General features: G+C 30.9%; 1 protein-coding gene across 1 annotated transcript; it reads left to right on the plus strand.

The window, feature by feature from the left end:
- Positions 1-5,311: 5,311 nt before the first annotated feature.
- On the plus strand, positions 5,312-10,782 carry Desi (Desiccate). The gene is made up of 5 exons (XM_014418901.3): positions 5,312-5,382; positions 5,988-6,123; positions 6,852-7,020; positions 8,931-9,090; positions 10,591-10,782. Exons 1-5 carry the CDS (start codon positions 5,312-5,314, stop codon positions 10,718-10,720), a joined length of 666 nt encoding a protein of 221 aa, XP_014274387.1. The 3' UTR covers positions 10,721-10,782.
- Positions 10,783-12,434: the final 1,652 nt, after the last annotated feature.

Genomic DNA, 12,434 nt, shown 5'->3' on the forward strand with positions numbered 1-12,434 from the left:
AAAAAAAGCTGCATAGAGATAACCAACACATATTTTAGTACAGCCAACGGGACGCAAGTTGGATTTAATTATAGAAACCAGCTATGTGATGGCACTCGTCGGGTTTCTGCAGTAAATTTTCACTGAAATTAATACCGTATAAAACGGATATGCATACTGACCCTGTAATAAACGCAAATTCGGCAGAACGTCTCTTAGTGGGTTTCTGAAATAAACAATTGAATGCCACTTCTTTTCAATATTCTACTTATTTCTTTACAATGCGAAAACCCTTTAACTTTTTTGCAAGCATTTTAAATATCATCAAATCATATAAATTAATTATAAATATATATTGGGTTGGCAAGAAGGTAATTTCAGTGTGAAATAGAACTCAATTTTTTCTATATTGATCGATCACCCTTTGCCATCTTTCTGGTAACCTCAGGATTCCGCGCTCATGGAATTTCTGCTCCTTATCTGCCACAATGCAATTTTAGGTCATCGTTATGAAATTTTTACCCATGGTCGGGGCTCCATAGTGGCTGCGACATCACTTCCCTACCTAGCACAAACAATTTCGAAATAATACAATTAGCAAATTGAATATTAAATATGTGTGAGACCTCTCATTGTTGGAGTGGAACATGATACCTTTGCCAACAGTTATGGCCTTTTCTCTTTGATTAATTCCTCCAATTTTGTAAGTTTTGGCAATAAACATCTAAGTTGACGTTCGGTTGCTTTAAAGAAGCTTAAAATACATACTTTTGTACTAATACTTCTGTAGCGTCGCTATCAATGAGCTTCCTGCCAGAGAGCACTACCTATGTTTGTAAAGATGTATAATGCTGATTTATTAATTAAATTATGAATAACTTAATGTTCTAACGTATAAACCACTTAAATATTATCATAATTGTAAATATATTATTTCAATAGATATTCCTAAAGAATGTACTGATTCAGAATAAAGTAATATCTTACAAGCCACACCTCTCACCGGTTTTGATTATCAGATTAAGTATCCTGAATATTAATTGACCTGGTTGAGAAGGTGCGAAAAACCTTAAAATCGGACAAAAACGGTGGAAAATATGGAGAAAGTGGGAAAAAAAATTTTGAGACAACCAAAAGTCACTTCTGTAACACCAACACAATTCACTTACAACTTTTTAACTCTCTAACTCAATTTGGTGGGGCTGAGATATGCAAAACCTATTTAAGGAGGTACAGTTACACAATACTTTCTATGTACAAAATGAATTCACAAATAAATTTTACCTTAGCTTTAGAATGATAAATTACTATTTTTAATTTATTATTCAATCTAAAGGAAAAATTAAGGCAACCGAATTAAATTCTAAAGAAATAAATTTTTAAGAATTTATAACTAAAAATATGAAAATATTTTTGATATGCTCCATATGTTTCCAAATGATATGATTTAGGATTCGATTTTTTCACTTATCTTTTTTTTCGTAGTTCTAAATTTGTTAAACCAAATAATGACATATTTTCAACAACAATTTTAGTAAGCTCAGCAAGTAACCAGAATTCATTGATTTTAATTTTAGAAAAGAATATTTTCAATCCTCATCTGTGTTGGTATAAAAACGATAATAAAAGTAAAGATACAAGTTCAACCCAATTTACAAGACACGATATACCATTGAGTAATTTTAAATTACACGTATATTTTGACAGGATTAAGGGATATTTCAGAGATAAATATAAAAAAAATTGGGTGATGACTGTGAAGTTTGTTCACTTCACATTCATAAACAAAATCTGGAACATCGTGACCAAAGAAGTAATAGATTGTCATAATTAGGATTGGTTTGAAAAAGAGAGTGAAAAGTGTTAAATATTTTTTTTAAAGTGAACTACTAAATAATAAATCTGTAGGATCCCCTCTTTAGCCGGACCGTGAAAGTGCTTTCACTTATGTTTGCCATTCTGTATTAGAAAACTCACTCTTCGAGATTAGCCATAAATGAATTAGTAGGTTTAAGAAAGAAGAGCAAAGACACCAGTAATTATAACTAGCAGCTCTCATTCTTTGAAGGTTTTTCATCTAAAGTTTACTGGTGTGAATATTTCCCTTCAGTGGAAGATATTTTAGAGAGAGGCAAAAATGGAATTTCTGATTCTCTGAGTTATTCTTTTGTAAAGCTAAAAATAAAACTGCATAAAGTACCAAAAAAAAAAAAAAAGAAACGGTTTTAGTAAGTAATAGCCTCGCCGAATTAGGGTGCCCTAATTCAAACGGTTTAGCGTTTAATATACATAGAAACTTTGAGTAGTGTAAACTTAAAAATTTTACCACACATATATAGTGGTGTACTTAAATTTTAAAAAAGTAGCTGGAACGTGTTTTAACACAGTAAGATTTGCCGATTCTTATTTTATACAATCTATTGCTATTAGCGCCGATTTAAATATTATAACCATTAACAAAAGTGAAGGTATTTTCATAACTTGGGATGGATTATGTGTATCACTTCTAAATCAGGAGTGCACGCCTATGAATTCCTATTTCTGACTTATCGGGTAAGGATCAGCCGGGATTCATGTCCCCCAGAGACTTGACACTCCTAGGTGAGCGAGGTCAAGGAAACGAAACAAATAAACGCGAAAGATCGGGTAGTTCTGATATGATATTTAAGTTTAGGTTTTTCAAAGCTGACACCCAACTCATTCTAACCCTATCCTCACCACGTATGCCAATGACACATGTCTATTGTCAGTGAACAATGATCCTTATATTGTATCCCAAACCCTCCAATCCCACATCACCACACCCTTCAAGAATGGTGCCAAAATTGGAGGATTTGAAATTAATTCCAATAAATCCCACCAAATCACATTTAACCTTCGTCGTAAACCCATGACCTACAGTATCCTTTAATAATACCCCACTTATTCCTCTCGAACAGATCCGTTACTTAGGACTACATCTGGACAAACAACTGAAATGGAATCCTCATACAAGACTGAAAAGACAGGAAACTGCTCGTCGATTCTGACTATTACAACATTTACTAGACAAACGGTCTAAATTACCAATCCATTACAAAAGACTGATCTACATTCCTTTGCCTATCTGAGTTGAGCTTTGGGGCTCCACTAAACCATCAAATTCCTCCCGAATCCAATCCTTGCAGTCCAAAATCCTTAATGCTCCTTACTTTGTCACAAATCAAGTCATCCATCAGGACCTTAATGTTCCATATGTTGCCGATTTGGCCATAACCAGATACCATTCCTTCTATGATAAACTTCTCAACCACCCAAATCCACTTGTTTCTAATCTGGCTTCTCCTTCATTATCTAATCATCCTCCTAGGCGTCTGAAATGAAGATGGCCTCGAGATCATCTCCTCTAGAAATGTTATTGGAGTTCTATCAATGGGTAGATTCTCCAAATATTTGTATCATGTCACTATGTCACCTACAGCAAATTTACTTGTTGTATATATTTGTATACAGTTGTAAATAACAACAAATAAATTATTAAAAAAAAAGTGTAGGTTGACCTTCAAAATCAAATTTGTATAAGTATTGATTTGATCTTTAATGCTGTTATCTCATTAACTATGCATCTTCTGAACTTTTTGTTTTTTGAAATGATTCCTGGATTATTATTTTTTTTTACCTTACTATTAAAATTTGTTTTCATCGTTTACTAAGTCTATTCATAGATAAGGAAGATTGAAAATCAATTAATCGTTGGTACTATTATACTTACATTATATTTAGAAGATCTTAGTTACATAATTATCATAAGTAATTAATTATGTATTATTTTTCTCATAATTTTACCTTCTCATTTACGCGTAATTTACACATAAATTAATATTTCTGTACAATATGTTACCATATAAATTTGAAGTAGCATACCTGATACTATTTATCTATGGTACAGGTATTTCTAATGCAATAGAACCCGGTTTAACCGGAAAAATGTGGCCATGGCTTATCTGATTAATACGAAATTCCAGAGTAGAGATCCTTAAATAAATAATTATTGATCTTATTACCATTCATTAAAGTAATATGCAAAAAATACGTGTGTTATTTTATGTGTATGTACATAAATATTATAGTGAACAAAGTTTTTACATTTAATTTAAGTATACAGTTATCGTTATCTAGAGGGAAAAAACAGATTTATCATAACCTGTAAAAGACATTGTTTAAACAATGTTATGATGTAAATTTTAATTTATGTGACTATATGACAATGTTTCTAAAGTAACTAGATACAATTAACAAAATGAGGTATAGTAGTTCATCAATATGGGAAAACCCGAAACATAGTACAAATATAATATAGTAATAATATTCTAAATAGAAGTTTTTTCACCTAAGACGAAGACTCATGGGATCAATGAGCATTCTATATATAGCAGAACCCAGATCATCATAAACTTGTTTTTTCCTTTTAGATAACTTTATACTTAAATTAAATGTAAAAACTTTTTAAATCACATAAATATGTTTATGTTCGCTATAATATATAATATGTTACTTTAAACAATGTCTTTCACTGGTTATGATTATAATGTTATGTTGTAAATTTCAGGTTATGTGACTATATGACAGTAGTTCTAAAAGAAATAGGCGCACTTAACAAAATGAGGTATATTAGTATATGAGTATGGAAAAACCTAAAACGTAGTACAACAAATAAAGAATAGTAATATTATTCTTAATTGAAGTTTTTTCACCTCAAAATCATAATATTAGAATAAAATTATCTGAGTTTATAATTAAATTAATATAATTGCAGCCGGATTCGTAATTATACCTATCTATTAGGATGTAAAATGGAGAAAAAAAAATATGAATGAAGTTTGTTATACATTTGTAATTGAATTTTATTTAATGTAATTAATTAATTAATTGCATGACAAAAAGAAAGATATGGTCTTCAATATTTTTGCTCTGTATGATAAATGTATGAGGACCATTAACCATAATTGTCACAATTCGTGAAGCTTTACCTGCTGAATTCAGTTTAGGGATGATCTAGGAAGTTACATCTCCAACCTTGCAGTGAAAGTCATTATTTTCCGCCTTCTGGCTTCATTATCTCTCAAAGAAGTACGTTGTTGACAGTGGTTAGGCACATACAATGAACTAGGTTACATTTGATGCAGTCAAGACAAACGAGAAAGCTGGGCCAATTTGCCAGCATCCTCACGTGTCTTTGTGTTATGTCACATTGACAAAGGGGGAGGATAGAGATACACGGTCATATATAAAGTGAAGCACATTATGATTGGCATTACTTCTCATATCAAGGTAACAACAGCATCAGCAAGACATGTTCGTCCATCCAGTTCTTGTCTTAGTTACAATCTTCAGCAGTCCTTGCTTCGGACAATACAGCAAAGAGTGAGTGTTGTTGCAGAATTATCCTTCTTGTAGTACATCCAAATAGTAACCGCATTCGACTATTATTGTCTTGAAATTCGTAACCCGTGCGTTATATCGTATGACAATTCCGTGCTTTCTATGTTATCTTATTTACAATGAGTTGAAATACTTAGTTATTGAAACGTTAATTAAATAATTGATTTAATTACTTGCTCAAAATCTTATATGTAATTAATGAACAAAAACTTAAAATATTGATTTTATTAGTATTCCTTATTTAAATTAATTAAAATATTCAATTAACATTGACATTATATTAAATGAACACTTTATAGTAATAAATAATAATTAATAACACATCTAGCCATTCCTGTATTATTTGAAATAAACACACTTTTCTCTTATCAAAATACCGCCTTTAACAAATGGTTTTAGGTGAACGGTCATGAACCAAAGCTCAAATTTTTAAATATAAAATATGTTCCGCTGATTTAATGATAGCTTGTCGTCACTGATACAATGTGAATAATATTGGTGGTAGCAGAATAAATTATTGCATGGCTCAATATTAAACTTATATATAATATATGTTATGTAATTTTTTCAATTGCTTATTTTTCCAGTACATCACTACCGAGCCCTGTGAAGTATTTTGAACTACCAGAGGAACAATCTTTCGAAACCAGTTCAAGGAATGGTGATTCCAAAAAGAAAGAACCCAAGTTCGGATTTCAGATAGGTTATGGAAACGATTTACAGGTGTTTTGTCTATTCAACTCTTTATAAATTTATTATATATTCACCTTTGATAATTAATTTATTTTGTTTTGATTGGTTAATATTCCCCTAATATTGTAAGAGTTACATTGTATTCTGAATAAGTTGAGCTCATTTGTATTTATAGTTTCATCATATTTTTACTTTATTTTCCAAATTATCAAATATTTAAACAGTACATTATACCCTCGATGCCCTCTTTGTCTCATCATTTATGAATGACGGCCAATCCAACTGCAGGATTCTATCAATCCGATACTCTCAGTTCCATTCCTTCTTCAATCGGCCGCTATAATACCCTTCTCAGTTTTAAATTCCGATTATTTAACAATTTATTCATCTCCTGTACATCCATTTTTTCGAATGTTGTAAAAGAACGTCGAAATATTACTGTATCTATCTGTAGTAAGTATTTATGAAATTTTTAAATACATTTACATATTTATATATTTTTTGGATTTAATAGAAGCAATTTTAATATTATTGTTTCTTCAATTTCCAGTTTCAAATTGCTGATTTTATATTTTTTTCCTCTCCAAGGTTTAAAATGTCATCTTTTTTTACCTGTAAAACTCTAAAATGTCGTGTCCCAGAATCAATAAATAATATGATTATTTTTATTTCTTATGAATTATTTTATTAGCTGTATGAATTAAATAAATATAGCAAAGTAGTATTATTCTTTAATTACATATAAAACTATTTTGAAGGGTTATTCTGGCAATGGGATTGTCGGTACTTACACTCCGTTGAAGATCGACTTGGGTGGCTTGGTTTTGGGAACAATCATTGGACTTGGTGCTATAGTACTCGCGCCGAAACTCCTCCATCTCTTTTCAGCACCTACACACCACGGAGGTGTTCCGTCCTATGGAAGAAGTAAGTATATATTAATATTTTTTTACATTATGTTAAATAAATTTAATAAACATAACATTAGTGCAACCCTTCCATTGTCAGTTTGAAAAAGCAATACTATGTAACCAATTGAATTATTTTAACAAAATTACATTTAAAGTTTCATAAGTAAATGAGAAAACTTAAAAATTTACGAGAAAAAAATGCAATCTCTTTTTATCACCATGCAATATTTTTCTCTTTTATTTTTTTTGAATAATTAATACGTTTTATTATTATACGTATTATATTTTCTAATTGCTGAGTACATTAGTTAGATACGGCTAATCCAAATAAAAAACAATACATCTCATAGATTGTAATTCACATTGTTAGTATATTTTACAAATGTTTATTATTGAATTCTTTTAATGAAACATATTGAACATACAGTGTTAAATGGATAGTTATCTCTTTAGACATTTAAAATATATTAGACAAGGGAGTACCCAGGATCGAAACTAGGGAATGGCAAGCTATGGTCGTTCAGGTTGTGACATTTCAGCAGGAGGCTGAAACCGACATTTTAAGAAAATTATATACGTTTATAAGAGTGGCTTATTAGTTATTACAACTATTGGCTTGGAAAAGAAATATAATTTTTATTAAATTAAAATTTGTTTTTGACTTCTAGAGGAGGCCAACTGCCCTCAGTTAATTCTGGAAATCCGGTCAAAATTGTTGGAAAATTTTAGATTTTCCCTCTCCCTCCCCTGATAAGTTTTTGAAGTAGCTTCTCTGAATATTACTCTATCAGGTCTGTGTTTAAAAATAAATGGAGCAAAACAAATACAAAGTTTAGCCAAAAATTATTTATTTTCTACTGTTTACTTGTGCGACCATTTTGTACCTAGAGATATTTTTTTTTCTTGATATAAACGAGTAAATATGCAATTTTTTAATTTTTTGATAATGATGAAATATTTATGAATGAATTGATTTTGAATAATGATAACAAACTGGGTATAAATAGGTATGTTAATTAGCTTTCAACCTGTCCCAGAAACACAATATGAAAAATCTGACATGTTTTTTTTTAAAATATCAATAAAATCAACATGCTTTCGCTTTGGAGACACTTTAATTTTTTTTTAAATTTATGGCACCTAACTTTCTTGGTTTCTGGATATTTGATAATTAGATCTCATTTACTAACCAATAAAGCTTAATTTAACTTCATGAATGGTTTCAAAATGTTTATTTTAGACTGAAACAGTTTTTAAAAAATTCAAACTTAGCACTTCCATTTGTTTTATAAAGGGTGGATATTTCATGCAAAGCTCACCCTTTTTTTACTGGAAGTACATAGTGACAATGAAAAATTAAAAAAATAAATAAATTCATGCTAATGAGTGAGAGAGAAACACTTTATTAAAAAAAAAATTATTGTAGTTGAATGGTATTTATTGTATAAAAAAAATGTATTTACTATGTGATATTAGATTGGAACACATGCTATATAAGGATATGAGGCAAATAATAGCAAAACAAACTAAAACGATTTTATTTTTATTCAAAATAATCTATGTTAACTTCAATGTATTCTTCATCATTCAGCGCATCCAGATTTCTCATTCCTTGTTCGAAGAAACCTTTTGGGTTTGAATAAATAAAAATAATTTAATTTTTAAAATTTAGGTTTACATTTTGCAATCTTCTGTTTTTTTTTTATCTGGCAAACGCTCTGGGAAAAATGGTAGTCAGTTGAAGACAATTCAGGTGACTGTGATACAGCTGCAATTATTGGATCACTTTTTTTTTTTTTTACTGTAAACATGTATTACTTATCCAGAACCTTGATACTGTTGGTTAAAATACGTTAAGACCTCACTCAACTAATTTCTTTTGCTTAAATGTTAAATTACGAAAATTGTAAATTTGTGCTTTTTCAGGTGCGGATATGCTCTCTGAACTAGGTAACACTATATCCCGAATTGATGAAAATCTCCACGAAATGGATATCGATTCCATGGCCTGCCTCCAGAGGGCAACATGTACGCTCCTTCGCTACGTAGATCCATCAACTACTCAGAAATTCTTTAACAGTTCTAAGTAAGTATTTGCCTGTGATAATATTAAACTACTATTACTAATACAAGTTATCAATACATAATTGGAGCATGTTTAGACTTTCTTAACATGAGAACAGAATACCTACAGAAGAAAAAGGATTATTTTTAAAACTATATCAATACAAAATGTTTATTGCATGATTTCCTTTCGGTTATTTAGATAGGATGTTTTCGTTGTTCCTGAAATCCTTTACATAACAACGGAAAAATCACAATATTCTTAAGCGCGATGTAAGGTTCCACTGTACTTGGTTTCGAAAACACGTGGATCAGCCAGTTATACACTTTTATTTAATTGTATATGGGAAAATGTTGTTTATATGAACGAAGGGTTAGATTTATAAAATAAATGTTTCTTTCAAGGAATGCTATTGGGCGTGACTACTGGTACTCGAACCGGTGTCGGATTCAGAAATTTTGTGATCTAGGGGAAATTTTGCACCAGTTTACCAAGTGAATACTCCAAACCTAATCGGAAGTTTCGATCAAAAAAATATAGTTTAAATAGCTTAAATGTTTGACAAACTCAAACAGGAACTTATCCACTCTGCTCCGAACCGGCTGTTCATTAATTATTGCATCAATAAATACTGAAATTAAATACTCAACAACCTAACCTAAATGGAGGTGATTGCATCCGGTAATGTAGCCATAATCAGTTACTAAAACAACCGTCTATTTTTAGTTTAGGTGAATACTTCATCTTTCTTATTCTGCTGGATTCTAATTCTACTTCTCCTAAAATCCAATGCTTACATTTCACGAATATTCATTATGAATAGCATTAAATTTATCGTTAAAAATGTTTTATTAATTATCTCTCCAGAGGTTTATTTGTCAGCTGAGAAGCTTTAACTTTTTTTTTATTACGTACCTGGTCATTTCTGAAATACGAGGGGTTATCTACAAGTAACCGCCCTATTCTAACCAAAGTAAGAGGATCCGTGGAACCGTTACGAAATAAAAGTCCACCATTAAAGGGCCAGATTGGAATCGGCGCTGTCGCAGTTGCAAGGTTGCTAAAGTTGCGCTGTAATTCCGTAGGCTACAAATGCCCTCCAAAGGTTTTTACAGGCAAATGCGCCAACTTTGACTTGCACGTGACTGTAGCGGCACCAGTTCGACTTTAGTTTCTGTTGCGGTCCCACGAAATGAAAACTTGACCCCCCACCATTTTTAGAATAGGATGGAACCCATTAGATAAGCCCTCTCCCCCTTATGTCATAAATGACCAGGAAGGGGGTCATAAAAAAAAAAAATGCTCACATGCCGAATGCATGGACAGGCTAGATTAAAGCGATCAACGAATGATTTTATAAAATCAAACTCGCGCCAAAACAGCACTTAGTTGGATCCTACAAATTTTTCAATAGTAATTTTTAATTTAAAGTGATTATTATTAATTTCATTTAAACTAGTGAATGAATGATCTGAGATAACATCAATAATTGATGGAATCATATATATTTTTTTTTTCCAGCAACTCAATCCTAAATTTCTTTGTTGGAGGCTCAAAATTAAAGAACGCAATGGATGCAGCAATGAAAGGTGAAGATTGCAGCACTGCGTACTCCAAATGTACTTTTAAAAACAATATGTTTGAACATTGAATATGACTATTTTATTCACGAATATATTTTTTTATTAATATCTCAGTTACATGTTTAGTCGATTTTCCGACCGAAACGTTATGTGTCTTAAGTGTTATGGAGTTAACTTGTTTTGTTTTTATTTCACAGATTAAAAAGAAATGTGATAATAAGTAATATTGTTATTATTTAAATAAAGTTTACATATTATTAGTTTTTTATTATATCTAAATATAGCATAAAACATACAAATATAGTTTTACCTGTTACATATCAAATTTGCGTGTGGCCATAATAGATTTTTAGGATGTAGCTTCCAGAAAATTAAGTTCATCGATATAAATAATAGTTAAAGTAATTCTTTTTTGTCAGGCACAATGCCAACTACGTATAATGAACATTAGTTTCAAAAGATCTAGCAATATTTTAGTAGTAATTAATAGCACAATGGTTACCATAAGTTTAAAAAACCAACCCCGACAGCTTGAAAGATATCTCAGTTATAGATAGCGCTTTGGCTCCCAAAAGGTAAGGCAAAGATTATTTTCAGTTATATTACATGTATTGAACTTCTCATGATAAATCAACGTTTTCGACTTCCCAATCCTTGCGGATTTTTCACCAACTTAAAAAAAACAACATGAAAATAATAATAAATTAATAAGAATATCACAGTGGTGACCCCGTTTAGAAGAACGCAATTATTACAACAATACCAAACATAGATAAAACGTTGATTATTACGCACATCACAACATCTTGAACTCCTCCTTGTATAACTAGTGCTCACTCAGTTGTTAAATTTGCAAAATATTTAATAAATATGCACATATGCGAAGTAAATAGACAAAATAGCGTTACTACCAATGTTAAAGAACGTTAAATTTACTGCAAGTCATATGCATACCATTTTGAAAAATTCCAAACAACTGCTGAGATAGAGGGGTCATCACTATTTGCAAAAAAGAAAACGAAAATAGTAGGACTGCGGGACTACAAGAACAGCTAGGGGTAGATAAGGTTCTTATCCACAGTGAAGACAACTTGTCTAAAAAAAGGTGAACCGGAAACAAAACTGGTTCTCCAGCAAAGTGTCACCTGGTTCTTGATAGATTTATTTATTGATAGATATTACTATCTGCCACACAGTTGTGGGCAATAGGTAATGTTGATGAATGATCTCATACATACTAAAATAAAAAAAATAAATAAATAAGTAAAAAAAAAAAAAAAAAAAAAAAAAAATCGTTTTTAATTCTTCTTTTTTCAAGTACTAAAAGTGAAGCACTAGTAATTTTTTCTCCTTTTAAGAAGGTTTTGAGATTGAGATAATTGCAGTTTATTTCTTTATAAAAAAAAATACCAACGGGTTACTTTAATTAATTTTTTATCTGCCGATTTGTCCCCAATTTGACCTGAAATTGAGATCCAGAAAATGAAACTTTTTATGAGAATCACCCTCATGAAGTTTTAGAGGTAGTGAATATCCAATGATATCTTTCCATAAGAAATTGAAATGTACAATGAATGAAGTGGATGATATTAAGGTGGATCCACATGTTGGCCGCTCGCCATGGCTCGGAGGCTCGTACAAATGCTCGGCAAGCAAAGTGGGGACCATCCACATGTCAGTGTTATTCAGAGAGGCAAACATGGAGGACGTTGAAGTGATTTCAGCAATTGCCCTGGGATTATATTATTTTTATTACAAAAGAAAAAAAGAAAACGTAAAATA

This window comes from Halyomorpha halys, unplaced genomic scaffold (assembly GCF_000696795.3).
Source record: "Halyomorpha halys isolate HHAL.00 unplaced genomic scaffold, Hhal_1.1 Scaffold213.1, whole genome shotgun sequence".
NCBI classification, from domain to species: Eukaryota; Metazoa; Arthropoda; class Insecta; order Hemiptera; family Pentatomidae; genus Halyomorpha; species Halyomorpha halys.